Here is a 23,585-nt window from a genome sequence, read left to right on the forward strand (position 1 = left end):
TCAACAGTGGCCTTGATTTCACATATTTACACATTAACTGCAGCCTCCTTTCGGCCAATCCAGTCTATTCTCTGTACCATGCCGAGCCTTTTATCTGCCCTGGACAGCATTTTCTCCAGCAGATGAAGTAGATGCCGATTGATTTGCTGTCGAGCATGGTAAATTAATAGCAACAAATTGCTGAGGGCCCGTCTCGCTGCTCCACCATGCTTCGGCAGTTTTGCTTTATTTGCTCCATGATGGGCAGCAGTCGGCCTCTTCAAGTCAATTTCTTCTTAACAACCTGCAATACTTTTCAATGGTGAAAATAGAGCTGTTCCTTGTAAGTCAGAAATCAATATCCTATTGCCCTTAGAAAATGCTAAACAAGCAGTATTGGCAATCCACTTGGTACTAGAGGGTATCAGATATAATGCAAATCCATACTGCTTCCCTCCTTGTAGTTATTACAGTTTGCTAAAAGGTTCCTAATGTCATTTATCATCATTTACCATCGACCAAAGAGGCTATGATTATGATATCCTATCAGTTGGCAAGGCCCTTTCATTTCTATTCAATTAATATTTTAGCAGCACTCAAATGGTTGTGGCCCAAGTCTAGTAATAAAATTTACATGGCTTGGAGTGAAACAGGAATTTTCCTGCTTTGATTAAAAATAATAATACACACACACACACGCACACACATGCATATTAATATGCAAACACAAATACACAGACATTTATACATAAATGTGCAGTACTCACTTTTCAATTGTGTTATAGATTTCTAAAATTTTCTAATTTTTAAAATTCAAATTCTTGCAGAGGCCTTCACATTATAGAATATTAACTATGAGGAAGTCACAAGATGTTCCCATTCTTCCCTTTCCAAAACATGATATGTTCATCTTCATTTACAGTTCCTGTAGGTCGAGTCCACATATTTATTGTTCCTAATCTACATCCAATATTCATTCTTTAGAATAGTAACTACTGCTGTCAGATTCCATCAGGGAGACTTCTTTCGAGACAGCATTTCAGGTGAAGGATGGGAACAAGCAGCATTCAGTAATGTTATCAACTGCATGCACCACCCTGTTCTGCCCAGGGTCACTGACACATTTCGAAGCCACACTGTATTTACAAAGGACAATCAGCCGGGGGGGGGGGGGGGGGGGGGGGGAAGTAAACTGAACCCTGGGCCAACTGTCCCATCCAAAACAAAAAACAAAAACCCCACACTTAGGAAAATCCTTAGGGAATAAAGACCAATGTTTTTCTTTTTAAAAATTCCATTTTGAGGACATCACAACAATACATGTGCCATTTCTAACCACATCCTATTTGTCATCTTTGCTTTCATGCTAGAACTTAAGATAGTGGTGAAATATTAATTCCCATTATAGCCTAGAACACTCCCCCCTAGCTTTTCTGGTTTTTTCCAGCTACACCTGCTCAGCTCTATCAATCCAACTAAAGATTACCAGAAATTAGATTCATATTTTATGCTCCAATTCCATGTCATGTCACCGAGTTCCCCTTTAAAGAAAAACCACTAATTCTACCAGACTAATGCTATTTACTCAGTTACCAAAATTTAAATTAATTATGTTCTCAAACATAATTGTTAAAAATTGGCAACATTATGCAGGCTTAATTAAGATTAAATCCAATTTACTAAATGTACTTTAATTGGTACTAATTACATTAGCTTTCATTTCAGAATGACAAATTCCCCATAGGTTTCACTTTATAGTTCTCTATCAGAAACAACACAGGGTGACTGATGATGAGCATCACACAGAAAGGGGAGGAGAAAGAATACCGACCCCCACCACATTTGTCATTGCTTCATACCGTTATCCTTTTATCAGTTTGCTAAGTCACAGAGTCATGACTTCATCGCAACCATCATTTTCTGTTCCAATGAAAAATTTCTCTAAAAATAAATACTCTGTGGCTGGCAGCAGCCAAGAACAGGAGCATTAACCAAAAAATATACAAAGGTTTCAAATATCAGGGCCACCAATTACTAGGGTACTTCCAAGGACTCAGGGGACTCCTACTCTTGAACCCTTCGAGACACAAATCTAATAAGTGAATAAGCCTAACCCGATCTTGAGAACTAGGCCCAATTACGCCGCAGGGCAACTTCCCTGCATTATTGCTGCTTTCCATTACAAGGGTATCCAGCGAATGCATCTGGAAGAGAGAGGCTAAGAGGAACTAAGGCTGTCTGCCTATGAAAACAAATAAAGACAGATATGCCTCTGTGCTTAAGGGGGAGAAAGAAAGAAAATATAATAAGTAGGTGGTTTGCAGGGCTGTCTGAATTTCATAATGTGATAAACTGCCCTCAGGATTCTTGATATGATTGAATTTAAAAGCAAGAAGAAAAAAAAGGAGAATGTACTCTTCTCGGTTTTAAATGGATGGTGTTTCAGTCTAGCTGGACAAGAAGATGACAGAAGTATAGAGGTATAAAATGTGTAAAATTAAGGGATCTCAATACCCTCTCCCCAAAAGAAAAACATACAGCCGAATATCAGCTATGTGCTTTTCAGAAACGCAGATGGTACAAGGAGATCTGGGAACTAAGTAGTTAGGGTAAACAAGATACAGAAGAAGAAATAAAGGAACATTAATCATCTGGTCTAATTTTTAAAAAGACACTAATTAATCTTGGGAGAGTGGGATGAGGACAAAAACCAAAAAAGACATGTACAATATCCAGACCTAAAAATGAAATGCAAGAGGATAATTAACAAACACTATCTCTTATGTAATTTATTCCTGTAATGTAGAGCTTAAGAGAATCTATCCATAAGCTTGAATGGATTTTGTTTAAGCAGGAGATATCTACATTACATTTAAACAGAAATGGCAAACATGCCAAAATAAAAATTTATTTTTAACGTGCAGCATTCAAACTATACTATAATGATAATATTGACATTACCAAATAGCATACAAAGTAAAACAGTATCTGAAATAAAAAGTGATCAGTGTAAGTAATGTCTTATTTTTTTTCCCAACTTTTTTTTCTTATTAATCAAATACTATCCATCTGATTGCCTTTACTGTCTAACAGTCATCTTTTTAAGACATACTATCTGGGCATGTTCTGCGCATGTGGTGAATAACTAGAACCAAAAAGGAATCCACAAATAGCAAACGCCTAGTAATATGTGGTCATTTCATACCTTCTAAACTTAGAAAGTAATGACGTCCACCTTGAACATAAATAAAAAATCAAAAGCATGAAGTTTTCCCCTGTCTTTTTCCCAGCAGGCAAGCATATATGCACCTATTCTGAAATAGTTGATGAGACCTGAAGCACTTCCACTAGGAAATCACTAAAAATAAATGCTTACTAGAGGAATTATTATTGCCAAAAAAAATATTATACAGATATGCTATCTTTCTGTCTAGGAAACTTAAGGCAAACCATTTTATTCGGTCTCCTGCAAAAGAAAAGGTGGCTATTTGAGTCATGCCTCTCAATGCTTTCCAATTAATCATTATCTTTTTTCTTTTTATCTTGCTTAACTAATTGCTCAATTTCAAGACCCAGTGTTGAACCTCATCACATCCTTCTATCAGGCTCATTTACTCCCTAAATATTTTGGAAGTAACAGTTACAATACCTAGTAAGACCCAACTAACTAGCCTCAGGGGACCAATACAAGGATTTTACATCAATTTTTTTTGTAGCTCCACAGATTTCATTTTGATCCTCCCAGCTCACTCTCTACCCATTCTTTCACACCAAGCCAACAAAAGTTCCATGCAATTTACAGTTTTACTTTTTAATATTTTCCAAGAAAAGCTTTTTCATAAGACAAGTTTGCAATGCCTGAAATACATAAACTCTTCCAAAAGAAAAACAAGACATTTTAAAATTTAGCATCCTGCTTTTGAAAGTGTACAAAGTTTAAGATGCTTTCAAACTTTTTAAAATAACGTTTTTAAATGATTAAAATTAGGATCATATGGAAGAAAGACAAAGAACTACATACGAAAAAATAGCATTCTCTCCATTACCCAGTCTTCTAAAATACAGGTAGTCACAACAATGTGTAAAATAAAATCCAAAACATAATCTTCTTTTCAAAGTTCACCAGTATACTGTCATTTAAAATGGTTATAAAGAAATAATAACTTACCTGCTTGTGCATTTCTATATTCAACCCATAGGACATTTCATAATACTGTCAAAGAAGGAAAAGCAATTAAATTTGTGCCCTTCATCAATCTCCCTAGTCTGTTCAAAATGCCCCAAGTATGTTTAAAACAATCAAGCATAAAAGACTCATCTAAACCAAAATATCCATAATATCTATGCCAGTTGATTGAGAGGGATACCCAATCACTACCTTTAGCCTGATAAACTAGAAGCCACCTTAAGACACAAACTCTAAGAGAGAATAACTTGCAAAACTAAGAAAAAAGTTCAAACACAGCATTCTTAACATCTCTAGTGTTTACACATCACAAGCAAATGAGTCAAAAAGTCTGATGAAAATTTGGTACCATATGGACTCTAATTCCTAGGCGCAGTGGGCAAGTTAATGGCAAAAACGTGTCTTATACAAATGCTGATGGTTTGAAAGAAGACGATGCTGCTTAAGAGCTCAGTTTCTCGTTGTTAGAGTACTGCTCATACTCATATATTAAAAGCAAAAAAGCTTGACAGAAAATGAATGAATGAGTTATTCTGGAGTCTTTCTGAACAATCAATCATAAAAATGTGCTTCATAATACTTCTGTACAAGCAGACCTGATTTTTTCTGAACATGTAGTATAAGTGGCATTATAGAAATTCTGGCAGAACAAATCAGCAATACAGGAGACTACAACACTCCTCAAAGCAATATACCACCACAGAAACTGAAACATACACATGCACAAATATAAACAAAATAGTAACACAAAGAGTGGGGAAAAAATTTGAAAAGAGGTCTGGTGTCTTTTCTTATCCATCATTCTTTAAAAGAAATGACACATTAAAATTTTAACAGGACACAGAAAAACTGTCTGGTTAAAATTGAAGCAAGAGCAATAAAACAACAAAGAAAACCACTAACACAAAAACATTTTGCTTGTGACTAAACATAAATGAGGTTTCATTTTTTTTTTTTAATCTGTAAAAACAAAGCACATAAAATTATCCCATGCAGCTGAACTTTTTGAAAATTCAAATCAAAGCTGCTTGTCAAAGGCAAGTTTTAACATCCTAGAATTACAGGTTGCTAATGAACACATTCCCACAACCTCAACTACACGGGCAGTACGATTATGATCTATCCTGCAGCCTCCAGCAATTCGAACATATTCTTGCTTTTGGTATTCCAAACTAATTGGCACTTTGAATCTGAGACACAGTTTTCTTACCATGACATAATGCCGCTGCATCTCTGTCTTCTCACTGGCTAGTTTCTCACATTCCAGTTTCAGACTGTTGAAGACAAAAAAAAATCTAAGTACAGTGCAGAATTTAACTTAAATCCTTCAAATATAAATACACATTCATCACCTACACCGCCAAATCAACAATTTTAAAAACTAACCTCTTTAACGAAAGTGAGGGGAAAGAGAAAAGAGTGATCGGAACCAGCCTAGATTTGCCCCTAGAATAAGGATCAAATGTGGGGTTTACGGGGGGTTATTTATTTATTTATTTATTTATTTATTTATTTATTTAAGTTTTGGAGAATAAACCCTCTAGTGAATTTAATTCTGGAACTTCATCCAGAAGCGAATATTCATTAAATTCACTTAATAAGAGAAGATCGAAGTAAACACCAATAATAACTACACATCCAAGAACAAATAAGTCCCTCGAAATGTCACAAGGGAGTTTTAACGTTGTACGAAGAGATTAATAAAAATACGAATCAAGCACGTCTTAAGGAATGATGTCTTGCTTTTTCCCTCCAAAACACACAGACAAGTTGAATACCACCACCCAGGGGCAAAGTGTCGTCGGGTTCAGTGGCTTGTTTTGGTTTTTGCATTTATGAAATAAGATTATGCATCATTAGAACCCCAGCAAAAGAAAAATGCTTCAAAGGCACTTTAAGTCTAATAATCGCCTCTAAGATGAAAACATATTTTTCACCATAAAAGTAATGAAATCGCTCATTCGCGACTTCCAAGGGCTCTCAGCTCTCCAGTGGAATGGCAGAAAGAAGTGAGAAGGAATCAGGCCCTGAGTAATGAAGAACCTTGAAAGTCAAACGGCCCCGGAACCTTCCCAACCTTCCATCCTCCTGGCCCCAATAAATCAATATCGAAAGTTTGGCCTCAGCGTTTTCCAAGCCTCCCCAGTTTCGATTGCTCTCCTTCCTTTTTTTTCAATGACGGAAGAAAGCAATGCTTAATTTCTTTGCACCTGCCTCAAGAAAAAGAGGCCTTGACTTGCCCTTTCTGCCCACAGGAAAAAAAGATAATAATACCTTTGTGGTGGCCTAAAAGAAAAAGGGAAGCTGGGTGTTTGTGTATGTTGGGGGGAGACAAGAGCTAAGCAAACAGGAGGATCAGCTAAAGTCAACATCGTTACCTGTGGTATTGAGCCTGCAAAAACTGAAACTCTTCCTTAATCCGATCACAGGATTCGGAAATTGTAAATTTAAAGGGTTGAGCAGGCTGATGCGGTGCCTAAGGAACAACAATAAAATATTTAATTAGCCCACATCACAGGCGAAGGCGGGAGACGGAGAAAACACAGCACGCGGCGCTGGCGGGGGGCTGGTGGTCACCGCGCGGGGAGGCCCAAAGCCATTAACACTCAACTCCCGTCCCCCTCTTCTCGCCCAACAGCCCGGGCAGGGGCCGATTTCGGGGGATCCTGGGCCCTCGCGCGCCCCGGACCCCGCGGGTTCAAGCTCCAGCTCCCCTCCCCGGCCCACGGCGAGCGCGCAAGGTCCGGCGCGCCGCGCCCACTGCGTCCCCACCCGGAATCGAAAGTGGCCCGTCGGAGGGAGCCGCGCCATGGCTTCGAGCCGCAGTCAGGCCGGGGCACGGGGCGCCGCCACCCGCCGGGCGGGCTCCTTCGCTGCTTCGCTCGGCCCGGTGGCCCGCGGCGCTGGGGGCCGGCGCCCCGCACTTCCGAGCCGCCGCCGCCGCCGTCCCCGCCTCCTCCATCGCTCGCCGCCCCCCCGCGAGGAGTCGCGGCGCGGGGACCTGCCACGGGGGCTCCGCGCGGCTTCCCAGGGCTTCCAAGACAACAATAAGAAAATGGCTACAACTCAATTGTCGCTCCGCACCCCCTCAGAGGGCCACCGCGCCGGGGGGGGGGGGGGACGAGGGGCCACGGCGGGCGGGCGGCTCCCAGAGCGGGTCCCCGATGTCGGGCCGCTGTCCCCGCCCCTCCGGCCCAAAGACACCACTCGGCGCGCAGAGGGGCGAAGCGGGGATCCCCGGCGCCCGCACTCACCGGGTGTCTGGTCTGCGGGTACATCTTGCTCAGGTCGCGAATCATCCAAAGCGCTTTAGTTGGCTGCGCCGGGCAGAGGCGCGCGGCTCATTGGCTTTAATGGCCCCGAGGAAGAGGGGGAGGCGGCCTGCCGGGTCCGAGGGGCGGCTCGGGAGGTCCCGGCCCCCGCCGGCTCTCGCGTGACGCGGGCGGCAGGAACGCGCGGCGGCGGCGGCGGCCGGGCCGCTCCGCATTCCCCGCGGGCGTCACTGGCCCGCCGCGGGCATGGTCCGGCGCGCGTCTCCTGCGGCCACGCTCCGACGTCCGCTCCGCCGAGGCGCGCCCGCCCGGCCCCGCGCCGCTCAGCCGGCCGCCGAGTGCGGGCTCCGCGCCCCGCCGCCCGCCGCCCGCCGCTGCGCGTCCCGCTCCAAACTTTGTTTTATTTGTCTTTGAACGGGCCGCGGTTCCTCCGAATGAACGGTCTCTTCTGCCTTCACAGCGAACGCCAACTCCGGGATTCGGAAGGGCGCTCGGCGCTGCCGTTTGGTTCCTCTGGAGCTTTTTCTCACTTCACAGCCACGATCTCTCAAAAGGCACCTTTTAGCTTCTTTTACCACATCTCATTTCCTTCTTTTTCTTCCTTCCTGTTTTCTTTTTTTTAAAACCCCTAATTGAAGGGGATTATAAAAATAAAAGAGTGAAACGCTTGCGGCTTGTTTTTTTTTAATTCTCTCTCCTTTCAAACTCTGCGACACCACCTCAAAATAATATGCAAGCGTGTGACAGAGGGGGACGAAAGCCGCCAACAGCCCAAACACCCGCTCAGAGAAGCTCTAACAACACGCTCTGTGTAGGTGACTTCTTTGACCAAATTTAGCAGCAGCTAATCATTAACATTCTGATACATATTCACAACAGTACGTGGAGGGACCGCGGAGCATCCCGGGAGTTGTAGTCCGCCCGGGGCGACCGTGGCTCCAGAATACGGCCAGATTGACTACAACCACCGGCCGGCCACGCGACCGCTCTGGGGAGCTCGCCAAGCGCCCCGCCCACCCCCGGCGCGTGAGGCGTCTCCAACCACCAATCAGAGATGGATGAACATTAATCGTGGTTCTGTGTTACTGCCCATCATTTCACTGTTGACAAATGGGGAGGCAGGGGGGAGGAGCCAACTGAGCTGGAACCCACGTGGGGGCCGAACGTCGCCCCTTGCTCCGACCAATGAACGAAAAGAGATGGGTTGGCGGAGGCGGGGCGGAGGTGGCCCGCCCAAGGCGGAGCTTCGCCTTGGCTGACGTACCTTAGCGCGAGCGTTCGAACCGGCGAAACATTTGTTCAGCTGTCAATCAAAGTAACGTGGGGCGAGGAGGTGCGGCGACTGCTGCCGTGGTTCCTCCCCGGACTGCATCTTCAGAACTAGGTGTTGGTGGAGGCAGAATAAAGGGGGTGAAGGGGCGGTGAGCCCAGGGGCCGGTCAGAAGATGTCCTTCCGAGTCTCGTGCTCCCGCCCACCCCCTCCCAACCCAAACAGCCTCGGCCCCTCGCTCCGCGGCCGCGCGGGGAATGCGGACTAATTAGGGTCCCATGTCTCCTTAAAGAGACAAGCTCGGCCTGTGGAACGCGCCGAAACCCCTGTGGAGACGAGAGGGAGGATCACGCCGATCCCGCTTCGTCCACCTCACATCAATTTTACGCGCCGCTGGAGCCGGCATCATTTTCCGTGTGAACGCGGACTCCGGCCCCTGTTCTTGTTCAGAGCCTTCGACCGAGTCGCGACACCCCGGCCGGGGCGGGGGACGCGAGTGGGGACCGCCTCCCTCCGAGCCTCCGACGGGGCCACCTCCCCCGAACCACCTCGGGAAGAAAACGCCCCAGACGCTCCGCCCGGGGGTCGCGGGGGCGTGACCGTGGGGTCTCCGGGTGCGACTGAAGGGCTGGGGGAGGGAGGAGACCGGATTTCAAAAGATACTTGGCCGAGGGGCCACCCGAACCCCGCAGACGGTCGGTCCGCACTAGAGCAGGCCCACGGGGGCCAGACCCGGGTACGGGGAAGCCAACGCCTCTGCGCGCCCCGGGGCCTCCCCACCCTGATGTGCACGAAGGCCACCCCTCATCTTCCCGCTCTTTGGAGGAGCGAGTCACGTCTGTCCCGGTTGAGACAGAGACAGCGGGAAGGTGGGGGCGGCCCGGGGACAGAAGCTGGGGGAGGGGCAGCCCTAGAGAAGGGGCCAGGGAAATGGCCCTGCTCCAGGCCGCCTCTCCACCGTTTGTCCCCGTCCAGCTGGGGACAGCCTTCCCGAGGGAGCCTCTAACCTTTGGGGACTGGGAAGAGTTCGGAGGAAGTCAGGTAGGAGGTTGGCTAATGTCATGGTCTGGGTTTGGCGCGGTTCGTATGTAAGTTTCTTTTTCCCACTGTAACTTGAGATGTTGGCCGAGGTGGTGCTGTTAGTTCAGAACTAATAGAAAACCATTTTTCTTAATGATATGCTTTTCCTTAGAGAAGGGATCAATGACTTAGTGTCCGACGTAGCACATTCTCTGGACCTCCTGCACGGGCCGCGGTGGAGGGCTGGCGCAAAGGCAAGCTGTGATGGTCTTCATCTGCCTCTAGTTTCTTACCAAAAACCCAGAACTAGAGTTCACAGAATGTTTCAGTTCAGCAGATATTTTCTCCTCCATCCCCAAAATAAGAGGATGGTGGACTCCTTTGGCAATTCCACAAGAAGAGGGACTTAGTTATGTTCATGGTTGCACTCCAAATGCCCAGAATGATATCTAGCGTCACTGTCTGATATTTGGTGCTCAGTATTTACTGATGGCGTTAATGAATGAATACCACATTGTGTCCATATAGAAAGCTGCATCATTTGAGTCGTATTTATTGAAATTCTGTGCGCTTATTTCCCAGGACAGGAAACGAGGGTTCTAATAATAGAGCCTGAAGAGCTAATGAAAGGGTCAGTGGACAAAGGGGAAACTTTGCTTTGTTAGGAAATGTCAAATAGATTGTAGCAGGGACCTTTCTGCTAATTTCTCTGGACAGTTTGCATCAACGGAAAAGTAGCTAGAGAAATCTTTATTTTTTATTAAGTGCAATTTTAAAATATAGCCCTTGGATATGTTTCACATTTTGGCCATGTGACAGATCTACATAACTCACAGCTGTGTCTCAGAAAGATGCTAAGTGAAGCAACTGGTGGCTCAGGCCTAGCCCGGACACAGAAAGTGAGAGGGGCTCATGCCTACTTTGTGTCCTCCCGTACTCTCTGCCTGAGCGTCTCTCACTGCACTTCTCACAAACAAACTGTTGAGCCAAACTCTAAAGTCATTTGGGGGCTTGTCTGATCCCTACCACAGAGTGGGGGGTTCCGGAGTTTTCCTGTGGGAGGGGTTTGGCAGCATTCATGTTGGAAGCTAGGCCTGAAAGTTTTAGTCTTGAACTGACATATGTCAAGCAAGCACACTTTTCACTTAAGTTTGATGTTGTAAATCATTTATTACTTCACCAAATATTTATTGAGCACCTAACGTGTGCCAGAATATGGGAATTTAGCAGTAAATGTAGGTATTATTGGTTTATTGCCTCAGCTCCAAGTTCACCCTGTTGACCTGCTCAGTGAAAATGGATCTGGGCCCTTTAAATATTTTCCAACAATAAAAAGTGTTGTCAACAGAGGGTGCTGGAGAGACATTGCAAGAGGAGAGGGTTTTCCTTCCTGGTTCTGGTGTGCTTGCTGGACAGGTTCCTGCAGCTCAGCACCAAGTAGCAGCACCCAGCAGCCAGCAGCTTCCTCCAGAACATCCTTTAGATGGTTTTGGAGTGAGTGCCTCTGATGAGACACCTCCCTGAACAGCTTGATATGGCTCCTCAAAGGATGAATTTCCAGCGAGTTCTGGAGTGTGGATTTCTGGCAAGTTCCAGAAAGCAAATTTCGAGTAGGGTCTACCTGCTATTCAGAGAGCTACAGATGTGTCCTCGTCAAAAGGTCTGAATCTTAGCCCTAGAGTGTGTCTGGGTCTTGAAAGGACTCTTCTAGGTGTTCTTGTCAGCCCTACAGGTAGTAGCTGCTCCTTATATCTGATATTTCTATATTCTTTAGAGTTTTCTTTATCTCTTATGCACCAATCACTTTTTGCTTCAATTCCTTGTTGTAGGTAATTATTTTTCATATTGAACTTTTCTTGCTCAAATTACTGTTTTTTTCTCCTAATGGGACCCAGACTGATACAGTAAACATCATAAGCAAAGTCTCTTCCCTGCTGGGGTTTACATTCCGATGGAGGGAGACAGACAGTTAAACAAGTAGCATCATAATAGGAAAGTGGTGGTAAGTGCTATGAAGAGAAATAAGCCAGTGGGGATAGGAGTGACTAAAGTAGTGGAATTAGTTCCGACGGGAGGTTGTAGGAGGCTTCTTGGAGGAGGTGACATTTAAGCAGAGACCTGAATGCCAAGAAAGAATCAGCCATGGCAAAAATCACTGAGAAGTAAATTTTAGGTGGATACAGAGGCCCCATTTGGGGAAGTGTTGGTGAAGGAGGATTTTTAAAAGAATGGTATGTGTCAGTAATCATATTACTCCACCTGATCTCATGAACTTCTTATACCTGATAAAGGTTTTCTATTCAAAGTGTAATGAAAAACCATTGAAAAGCAGCACTGAAAATGGAGGAACGATTGTAAGCAGGGAGTGACAGGATTATTATAGATATCAAAGTAGTCCTAAAGTGCCCACATTCACAGGTGACCTAAGATTAAGAAAGCATCCTTTTCCATATTCAAGAATAATCTATTATTTTTCTTTTGGGGCAGCTGATTAAGCTTATGGAGGCACATGCCCTACCCTGCCCATGCAATTCAGAAATGTCAAGTTCTGCTTTGAATATACAACTAGAACAGTGATGATCACAGAGAATCAAGGACATGAAGATCCATTTCTAGATAAGCAGTTGACTTGCTCAGTAACTGACTTGTCACCACTTTGCCAAATATGATAAGATGGAGATAACTGTACAGTGTACTCCTTATTAAAAAAAGGTTTATGTTGAAGGGATACCTGTACTCTCATGTTCATTGCAGCTCTATTTACAATAGCCAAAGTATGGAACCAACCTGTGTCCATTGACAGAAGACTGGATTAGAAAAATGAGGTATATATACAAAATGGAATACATTACTCAGCCATAAAAAAGAATGAAATTCTGCCATTTGCAGCAACATGGATGACTCTGGAGAAAATTCTGTTAAGTGAAATAAGCCAGACAAGGAAAGAGAAATAACATGTACTCAGTCATAACTGGGTGGAAGGGAAGGGAAGAGGGGGGAGGGGAGAGAAAGAAAGAAAGAAAAGAAAGGAAAGACCACATACGTTGAACTTACAGAAGGAGAGAACAAACCTAAAGATACTAGAGATGGGGGGCGGGAGGGGATTTGGGGAGTGATAGGTCGGTAAAGGGCATAAAGAAAAATCATGATTTGTAATAATGAATATACTAATAAATAATAAAAACTTAAAAAATAAAAATAAAAAATAAGAGTACATCAATGAGAATGCCAAATTCCTAAACTTGTTTGGTGAGGCACAGTTTGTTTTTTGGGGGGAATCCAAACACTTGAGTTTGGTGTTATCAGCCCCATGCTCCAACCAAGTGATCTAACTGGCCAGCCCCAGAGCTGTTTTTCCAACTGCCTCTCTGTTTAGTGGTGGCAACTGCATTGCCATCTTTTGTGTTGGGATGTCCCTTCTTAACTTGGTGGATAAAAGGCAAGTGAGCGCCTATTGCCTTTTGTGGGGAGGCAGAGACTGGGTTTGGGAGTGGGGTGGACAAATTTGTATCAGAACTGAGGAGGCTTGGGGAGAACTCTTCTTATTGAAATGCTACATTATTTGAATCCTTTCAGATACTCCGCTGACAGGAAAGAACACTGAAGCCTTTCTCATTCCCTCCCAGGGACTGCGGTGCAAGTATGGTGGCGGGGAATGGGGGATTCCAGAACTTACCTTGAAGACAACAGGAGAATGAATCAGTGACCAGGGTTTACTAGCTACATTGCAGAGGCAGGAAGTATGGGTCTTTCACGTTCTGAAAGAACTCTTGGTTAAAGATAGGAATCCCCTCCTGGCATAGTCACCCTGGCACTAATGGGGTGCTTTGGGATAAATGGCTAAATGTGTGAGCATGATAAAGGACTGTATAGGACCCCCTGTCTTTAATAGTCACACCTTGTGTCAGCAATAGTTCTAAGGGTCTAAGGGAGACCCCAAACTTCTTGCTAGTCTGAACAATTGTCTTGAATAGTTAAAAAGAGCTGTGTGTTTATCCTCTAAGCTGGTAAAACTAATCATATCTAAGAAATACATTGTTAAAAATGACCTCCTTAAGAACAGCTCACGTTATTTTTACTTTCGTTGGATCTAGAGAGAAACTTTCAAGAGATTTTTCTGTTCCATTCCCCTGCCTTTAACCAAACAAAGTATTATAATCCCCACTTTAAAGATGAATCAGCTGAGGCTCAGAAAGAAGTTATTTGCCTGAGGTTATACAGCTTGTAAGTACTGAAGCAGAGATCAGAATTCCTGTCTCCTACCTCCTTATTTCATACCTTGCATAAACCCAAATTCCACAAGTAGGTATTCAACTAAAGTATGTAATTTAAACACTACCCAACTCACCTGCCTGGTTTACTGCTTTTCAAGCAGTTGTTTTATTGCTAAAACGGAGGTGGAGAGTGAATCAGGGAGATGATTGTGTTGCAGATGCCACTGGGCGAAAGCTGAACTTGAGAATTCCCACCAGCTGCAGGAAGCAAACCTCCTTACTCCAGCCCCAAACCTCGGAATGACTGAAGGCTTGATAAGCGAAGTTCAAGTCCTTTTACTTTCAAATAACAGCAGGGTTCACACCTATACAGCTGCTCTTGCTGCGCCTTCACACAGGCTCCCACTCTTGCTAACTATCACGGCAGCCCGCAGGGCAGATATTACAGGAGAAAAACTGCGTATTTACTTTCTGAAATGGGTGGCGTGGGAATGGGGTATGTATAGGAAAGTATAACTAAATTCCATACTGCTTGCTGTGTACGAGAAAATAATACATGAAATTCCAGTATTATTTTCACCAGAACTGGAGCTCAATTCACCATCTACCATAACCTGGTTAACTTTGGTTAGTCCCTTTAACCTTTCTCATCCCATCTGTATGGCACCTTACAGATAAGGGAGATAAGTATGATCTCTAAACCCTTTTCCTCTAAATGCAAACATTTGCATCTCTAAAAATGTTTTATTTCATCATCTGGGAGTTGAATTGGTCAGATGGACTGGGTTTTGGGTTTTGGGTTTTGATTCAAGATCATCTGCTAAGCTTGATTAGATTTTCTTTCCCCCTTTTTAATACTTCAATAGAAGTGAACTCCTGGAATGAAGATTATTTTAGGGAAAGTGGCTACAGAAACATTTTGTTGAAAATTGATTAGTTGTCTTATATAGTGATCTAAACTGTAAGGAACTATAATCTTGATGCTAGTATGTGGACTCACACTGCTATAATTCAAGACTTGTCCTCAATATTATGTGGCCTGGAACAATTCTGGTAAATCATATGACTTCCTTTAATAGCCATCCTTGTAAAATAGTATGAATGTGCCATCATTCACAATGTAATATCTAGTCCAGTGCACTACAGCTTTTAGAAAAAAGTGTGATATTCTGGGAAATTTTCATTCATGGAGACATACTCTGCCTCTGCTGCTTGGTGTTATATAGAACAAAATTTGAATGCTTTTATTATAGGTTTCTATTAAATATGTCCGTGAGAGAGACCATTTGATACCTTCTTTCGGTGTGGACCATGAGTGTTTACATAGTGCTGTCACATATTGTTACATTTGGTAATTTGGCAAATGCATTGAGAGATAAGCAGGATGGGTATTATAATTCCCATTTTACAGTTGTGGAAACTGAGGTTCAGAGAAACTAATTGCATCTTGAAGATTAAGTAAGCAAACAAGTTGGGAATCAAACTTGAGCTTTCAGATTCCACTTCTTTCCATCCCCCACTAGAACTAACTTTTAATGCTGTACAATAATTATAGTGCTTTGTGCTCTGCAATGTGCTTTCCACGTGTCCCTTAGGTCAAGAGAACAGGTATTGTTGTGACCATCTTACAGATGTGAAAATTGTGACCTGGAGAAAAGTGACAGGCCCAGCTCATGTGTATGTATAAATAAATATAGGAACACATCACCCTTACAGTCCAAATCTACATGTATAGCCATATATAATAATCATAACTTAATGTCTTAAAATATTTTCATTTAGAAAATACACAGAAAGGTGTTGTCAGTATAACTCCTGTTCACTAATTGGATGTCCTCATCTTCCATCCTGCTGGGCTCCTTGTTTTTATAGCTTTGAGATGTCGGGGGCCTCTGTTTCTCTGAATCATCACTGGCTGTGATTTCTTGTTTCTAATGAAATCTTGATCTCCATTGCATGCCTCCTGCTCATCTGTCCATTTTCCACACCAGACTATGATTTAAGACATCCATTACCCCTTGGAAGTACCCTTGACATAAGCTGTGTGCAATGAACACTTTTAGTGACAGTCTGGGTGATGGAAGGAGTTAACAAGTCAGAAGGGCAGGACTGAAAGTGCAATATTAACCATCCCTGTCCCTTGGTTACACCCACCCCTTTGAACTGCTCAATGGCAGATGCCACCCAGCCACTGTGCAGTCTAGCAACTCTCCTTCCCTCATCTACCCTCATCTCATAGGAAATCTACAATTAGCATGATTGGCACACCTTTCTGTAGTATAGTTGCTGCTATGTGGCATTTTTATAGTTTAGGGTAGATTTCTGAATCTAATTTTTGCAACATCTATATGAAAGAGAGAAATGCAAAAATAACTCACTCATTCTCCATTCTCCCTTTGTAGTCCAAACCGTGGTACCTTTTGTAATTTATCCAGTGAGAATTTAAACAGAAATTGAGGCTTTTAAAAGGAGAGCCATGCTGAAAGTAATCTTATAATCTCCAGGAATGACATTCATCAAGGACTTAAATAGCATTATAGACTTTGTTTTTCTTTACAAGCATAAGAAATTTGGTACTTATGCTTTTTTTAAAAAAAAAAAAGTTTATTTTTAAATCCTTGAAAGATCTTATATTCTTTGAAATTTTTAAGACATAATTAATCATTTGGAAGATTACTTATGGTGATGATTTTCATGTATAAACATATTTTAATAAGACATTGAAAATGTAAAAGAATTGTCAGTTTTTTTGCAAATTGAATTCAGAAACATTTTTATAACATTTAGATTGCTATGCAGCAATCATTCTCTAACAACTTGCTCCAAAAACAGTAAACATGTGAATCATGTTATAAAAATTAGTCAGATTCAGAGATCTACTCTAAGCTATAAAAACATGATAATAACAACTGTACTGGCAAAAGACATGCTAACTGTACATTTTCCACCAGTTCGAGAGCAGAATGTTTACAATAGCCTAACATAACCACATTTAACACTCAGCTTTTAAAAATTCAAGAGAACTTTAGATTTTTGTTGCATGAAGCATGTCACATACATCTTTGAATTATTTATGCAAAGCTTAGGAAAATTTATAATCAAAGTTGCATCAAAGTAACTTTAATTAAATTTTTATTATCTGTAAAGCTACTGCATGCACAACTAGAACTTTACTAATTATTAAAACCAAATATATACAAAGTCATAGATTAGGGGGGAAGAACTGCCAAACAAAGTACTAACTAGTCAATTCAACTGGAAATTTAAATAGTGATGAAAAGAGATGTGTAATTTTGTTCCTGACATTTTAAGTAGAAAGAGTGCTGAGAGAGAGTCTCTGATTTCTGTTATGAACTTGCCTCAATGAGTTCTATTATATCCAGGAAAGCACCTGTATTTATTCCATGGCCAGATTAACCCCACTGGTAGCTGACAGTTATTGAGGGTGCAGGCACCCTCATATAAATGATTGAATACTGAGCCTTAATTTTGACCTCATCTTCTTTTTACAGGTGACTCTATGGAGTCTTGGACAGGTTCCCTAACTTGCCCAAGTTCACTCACCCAACAACTTGCAGAGTAAGTTTCAAACCCAGGACTATTTCTTTAGAAGGTTTTTTTATTTATTTTTTTTTTTTTGGTCTCGTTTTGGTTTGGTTTTGGTTTGGTTTGGTTTGGGTTTTTTTGCGGTTTTCCTATCCACCCTCTTCCACATCAGGAAGGAATTTAGATACATAATTTTGGTTTAAAATATCTTTTGTTTTCTTCATTTTGTTTTCAAGGAATAAGTTGTGGTTAATAGTACATTTTACACATCTGTGCTGTGAGATCTTCTTTAGAAGAATTTTGATATGAACCGGTGAATCAACAAATGGTTGCTAAGTTTATATTTCCTCCATTGAACAAGATTAAATTCTAGTTCATTCAAATTGTTTTAATATTCTGATGAATAATCAAATGGCCTATTCTCTAAGCCTGTCTTTTTGTATTTTTAATTCTCAGCAGAGGAATAATCACTAACATTAGTGTTTAAAATATAGAACTAGAAAACATAAGTAACTATCCAAAGCTGATAGTTACCATGATATCCTGGGAATTTAGAAATATTTTAAGTTTCAGGCATGGTAATGTGCAAAACATATAACCGTAATGGAAGTTATCATGAATAGCAGATACATACACACACACACTGTGAGTATTAGCAGTTGATTTCATAGATAATTTCCTGCCCCCTGATGACTGCCCCCAAATCTTTCTTAACTTACAGAGAAAAGCTGATCGTACTTAATAATATAGCTTAATTAGCTGTATCTCTTATATTTACACTAATAAACAGTGTTGTAATGTACTTGTTTTGATAAGATAAAAAAACAAGTAAAGCTAGAACAAGGCCTTGTATTGTTTTAGAAGATCCTTGATACATTTTAGGTTGACTGTTTCATAATGATCCTTTTTTCTCAGTAAGGTTCACTCAAGTTAACTCAGTAACGTTAACTCAAGTTAGTAGTCTAGTATTAAAAAAAAAGAATATTCAGAACTCTTTTTTGCTAACAAACTTAGATTTATGAGAGACAGAAACGTTAGAGAAATCAAAATTTCATATCAAAGTCGAGGACAGAAAGAAGCCAAATACAAGTGTTTGTTTTCTGAAGCTCTGCTGAATACATTTTCTGGATTGTACCACAGAAGGTTGAAAGCAAAACACGAGTGGATCTATCAAACAATCCCTGACTCTGTTTGTAACAACTGAAGCTGTGCCTTTAGTATCGAGTCCCATCAGAAAGGGGAGGGGGGAAGAAGGGATGAGCCCATCAGTGAAATAGTATCCTTTAACAACAACCAGTCGCTTCCTGCAATCAAAACCAGGCTAGCCTGTGGCTTGTTCAAATAAAAATTACTTGACTGGAGCCAAACAAGGAAAAAGTAATTGATAATGTGGTTTTTCAGAAACCATCCATCCATCAAATGTGTCAGTCCTTCATAATACTTTATTTCCCTTCTGAACAAAGATCTTTAAAATTCATTGTGTGCACTTAAAAACAAAGTGTCCTTGTGTTGGTTTATAAAGATTCTCTTTTAGTTTGGGTTTGTTTTGTTATTTGATTACATTCCCCTCCCATCCTGCATTTTTTTTTTCAAGATAGTTGCTGGAAATTTCTGCCATTCTTAAACAAAGCATCTTTGTGCTGTATCAGCTTGCATTTTCCCTGGATTGTGTTTGGATGATGCCTTTTCCCTGACTTCAGCATTGGAGAATTGTAGCCATAGCCTCAGTAAGTAGACTGTAACAAACAGATTCACTGGCCCTTTCCGTGTATTGCATGCTATTAACCTGCTGGTGGGAAGCACTGCTCAGAGCAAGGCACAAGAACTACTGCAAACAGAAGGAAAAACTGATGAGGAAATATTGGATCATACCTGCAGCTAGAGAAAGCCACGAACAGTTTAAAAAGAAATGTTCCTCCTCTTCAGTAATCCCACCAATAGGAAAATCTTTTAACTAAAACTTTTCATTTACTTTAAGATCCTAAAGATCAGTTTGCAAAACTGATAATAGGTTAGCTCACCATTAGTGTCCAAAAAAAACCCCTAAAATGTCTATAAAGTAAATTTCAGCAACGTTCACTCTTTTATGGTCTTGATGACTTTCATATTAAAATCAAGTTTACTAGAGATTTAGTGCTACACAAACATACACACATAAAATTTTGCCCCTGATATAGTCACAATCACATTTCAAAATCCATATTTACAAAATATGAGTTTCCTAAAAAGTGTATTTTAAATGGGAGCTCTATCATTAAAACACTGCAACTGAAAATATGAGAAATAATGAGCCTTTGGTAAAGAAAAATATAAAGAAACAATTCCGTGTGATTCTGAAAGTTTTTCACTTCTTTTAGATACGTATTTACAAATCAATGCAATCAAATTATCTCTTTGTATACATCTACTACTATCAACTATTGACCAGCCAATTACTTTAGTATTATATTTGGTTTTGTCATCAGTGTCTTAGGACATGCTAGCAAGTAGTCAGCCCTTACAAGATAGTTGTTCCTCCCTGGCACAGGCAATGAAGTCCTAGCCAGAGAGGCCACTCCTGTTACATCGCCAGGCATCTCAGTAAAGTTTCTTTTTAAAGAATGCCAGGAAGAAAAAACTTCAGTAGCAGCACAAAATCTCCACACTACAAGTCCTGATCCTGGAATTTCTCTTTTGGCCTGCTCCAGAATAATACTAAAAGAGTCACATTTATACAAGATAATAATAACAATTTTCATGTGTAATAGCTGCTCTGCCTTTTACATATTAATACTAGAATAGCAAAAAGAAGCAAACATTCACTCCTCATCCAAAGATTGCAACACAAAGAAATACAAAAGTATACAGGGCCTCAGGGTTATTTTTGGTGGGAGAGATATCCTCAATTTGGAAATAGCAAAGAGGTCAACTAAGTCAGCATCCACGGTGGGTCCCTTCCAAACAAGATCTAATTTAGCTTTTTGTGTGTGGGAGATCACCAGGAAAATCAGTGATACAAATTCTGCCTTCAGAGATAACCACAAAAAGCCAGGGGAACAAGTAAAAATATTTTCATCTTGTTTCTCAGCTAGAACTTGCCATAAGTCAGTTTTGCCCATTGCTCCATGCGAGGCCTTTTGGGAAGATAAAAATGAAACTGGATAATTTTTTGGTAATATTTTAATATACTTTGATTTTTTATTTTGTGTTTTCTTAAATTGAACTCCTCCCCCTTCTGCCAGAGGCATCTAAAAAGCATACTTCAGAGAAGTTTAGAATTGTTATGGAAATGGTTTAAAAAGAAAAAAGGAAAAAAAGAGAACTAATACTCAATTTCTAACATCCAAAAGATGATTTTATCACAAGTCAACATCGTCTTGAAAGCTAGGCTTTGTCAAGACAAGAAGGGCTTTCCGAAATCATTGCATCTTCGTATCAAGGGCTAGGCAGAGCTGACTAAATGAGTTTCTTGCATTGTGAGGAGAAGCTAAGGGGTGCAGCTTGTGCCCAGGGTAGCAGGAGGGTACCATGACAAGAAACAAATAGTCCAAAGCCTGTTCCTCTTGGCCTGAGAAACTGTGGGGAGAAGGAAGCGATAGGAAGGCTGGTAGTGGTCTTTCCTCTTGGGGCCAATGTTCTTTGAAAAGGAGCATATGTTAGACACAAATCATTTCACTGATTTGATAGATGTATATTTTCACACTTTTCCATCTCTGAAGTCAGTGTGCATCAGGATGTGTCCTAGGCACTGTTTTCTTTTCTAGTGGTATGTAGAACAATGGTATGTCTTAAAATCAATGGAGTCTTAGATTCCATGAAGTGTGTTAGGTTGAGGAGAAAGGACAAGAGAGGGGCTTCTGCCCTGCTTTCCACTGGGGGCTCTGTGAGAACAGAGCCTTGTTGACTGCCCTCAACATCCAGGAGAGGCCACATCAAAGCAAACCCCACATCTCCCCTGGTGAGGCAGAGGGTAGACCTCCTGAACTGCTGTCTGCTTCTCTGTGGCATGAACGAGACCTAGCAGATCCAAGGAGGGTCTGAAAAGTTAAAGGAGAATCTGGTGGGAACTTTCTAGAAGGAGGGAAGTCCTGTGTTAGGGGCAGCAATTGAAGACTGCCAGGCAGACTGGCTGGGCCAGGATCCATGGGGAGTCCTCAACACCAGCAAGGGCAAATAAGGGACTAAGTCACCAGAGATGACCAGTTCCAAATCAAGCTGAAAGAAAAAACTGACCATCATCTACACTAGCCCCAAGTTCCAGGATCAGTTCCCAGCAGAACCTTCTGGAAGGAGAGCCACTAAACCTCCTTCCGTAGTCAGTAGTTCCCCAGCCCAGGGGTCTTCTGCAGTAGACCTCATGAGGATCCAGAGTGGACACTGATGTTCTAAGGACCCTGTCTCCCCACTACTGCCACAAGGCCACACAAGCCCTACCTCTTCCAATGTGCCCAGAGGCCATCTGGGGAAGAACAGGGAGCAAAAGCAGAAGTTTGAAAGACTGAGCATTCCTTCCAAAATAGGCTGAGTGTTTATGTAGAAAAGCTGTAAAAAATTAATGAAGCAGATGAAATTTTCTGGGTTGTTAAAATAGATTTTTCTTTTTTGCCTGCTACCTATCGAGGTGTTTATCAGTGAATAGAAAAATGAAAGAAACTGTAGCTTTCTGTCAGTATCTGATTGGTAATATAAGTGAATGTGTGACTTCAGGACCCCAGAGAAATGAAGACACTGCCCCCACGAAGTCTAGAATCTAAAGAGTGATAGTTCGAGAGCTTACATAAATGTAACATAAGTTACCCATTAACATAGAAGTCTATGAGAGATAGAGCAACTTTTAATTAGCAAAATTGAATTAGCATAAATTAGCAAATTAGATAATAGTATAGACAATTCTGTGACCTATCCTTTAATATTAGTGGTGTTAGAATTGGACCAAAAAATACTGTTGTTATTAAGATTGGTATGATATCGTAATAGTGTTTCTTGATCCTGGTTTAGAAATGCGGCAGGTCTTATGGGTGGATGATAAGCTTTTAATGATAATACTCAATTACACGTGAAAACAAGTGTCAGCATTGAAACAAATTATTGTATGATTGTTGATGGGCATTTTCAAAAAATAATATAAAATAGTGCAAGAAAAAAAAAAGGGAAGATGTCAGGGGCATATGGACAATTGTGTTTTGAGGGTCTGACAAGACAAGTGCAGAAGGACTCTACCGGAGGAGGTCAGTGGGATTGGGAGAAGGTGCTGTGGATTGACTGTGTCCCCCAGAATTCATGTATTAGAAGCTTACTCCCCACTGTGACTGTTGAGAATGGGAAATCCTATTATGGTTATTGAAAGGTGGGGCTTTGAAGAGGTGATTGGATTGTAGGACCATGCCAAAGAGAATGGATTAATAATGGTGGTGAGGGGCATATTTCTTAGGGTTTTACAAGGAGAGCACATGAAAGTCTCTCTCTCTCTGCTCCACCATTTCCTGCCATGTGAGACCCCTGCATTGCTGTAAAGCCACCACCAATGAAGACCCTCACCATAAGTGTTTCCTGGACTGTGGACTTCCCAGCCTCAGAAACTGTAAGCAATAAATTTCATTTTCATATAAATTATCCAGTTCAGGCATTTTGTTATAAGCAACAAGAAACAGACTAATACAGGAGGATAGAAATGGCAGTGTGGTTCTTTCTTGAATATGTCAGCTCAATGATCTATCCCTGGCATCTTAATTCCCTGCCTGTGTCCCTCATCACAGCTGTGCTTTGAGAAGGGGACAGCAGTGGCACCTTGAGTCCCAGTCCGGATGTGGACTTGCATGTCAGGGTCTCCCCATGGTTGGCAGGGTCTCATCGGCTACTGAGAAATGCTTCCTTGGGGGCTGAATACAGTTTTCTTTACTCTTTCTTCAGCCCAGAACCCGGGATTCCCATAGTCCTCCTCTCAGCCTAAAATTTGGAGGTGTAGTGTTGGGTGAACAGAGTAGACAACATAAAGTGGATGACCATTCTGTCATAATGACACAGAGCACACTGGAATACCCCTTTTAATTCAAGTGAGTGCCCTCTTCACAAAGCTGGGCTTATTGACTAAAGGCCATCATCATCATGGTGAGACTGAA

At 41.8% G+C, this 23,585-nt stretch overlaps 1 protein-coding gene across 4 annotated transcripts in view; it reads right to left on the reverse strand.

The window, feature by feature from the left end:
* Nucleotides 1-7,689, reverse strand: part of TLE4 (TLE family member 4, transcriptional corepressor) — a 138,758-nt gene extending 131,069 nt beyond the window's left edge. For 3 of the 4 annotated variants that reach the window (XM_063080239.1, XM_063080238.1, XM_063080235.1), the window contains exons 1-4: nucleotides 7,420-7,689; nucleotides 6,544-6,641; nucleotides 5,376-5,439; nucleotides 4,148-4,192 (exon numbers count right to left, since the gene is read on the reverse strand). In XM_063080239.1, the coding sequence (XP_062936309.1) occupies nucleotides 4,148-4,192; nucleotides 5,376-5,439; nucleotides 6,544-6,641; nucleotides 7,420-7,464 (252 nt within the window). In that variant the 5' untranslated portion in view covers nucleotides 7,465-7,689. The remainder of the gene's footprint in view (nucleotides 1-4,147; nucleotides 4,193-5,375; nucleotides 5,440-6,543; nucleotides 6,642-7,419) is intronic. The other variant, XM_063080237.1, reaches the window with a different exon arrangement.
* Between the last annotated feature and the right edge of the window lie 15,896 nt (nucleotides 7,690-23,585).

Source organism: Cynocephalus volans, chromosome 16, assembly GCF_027409185.1.
Source record: "Cynocephalus volans isolate mCynVol1 chromosome 16, mCynVol1.pri, whole genome shotgun sequence".
NCBI lineage: Eukaryota > Metazoa > Chordata > Mammalia > Dermoptera > Cynocephalidae > Cynocephalus > Cynocephalus volans.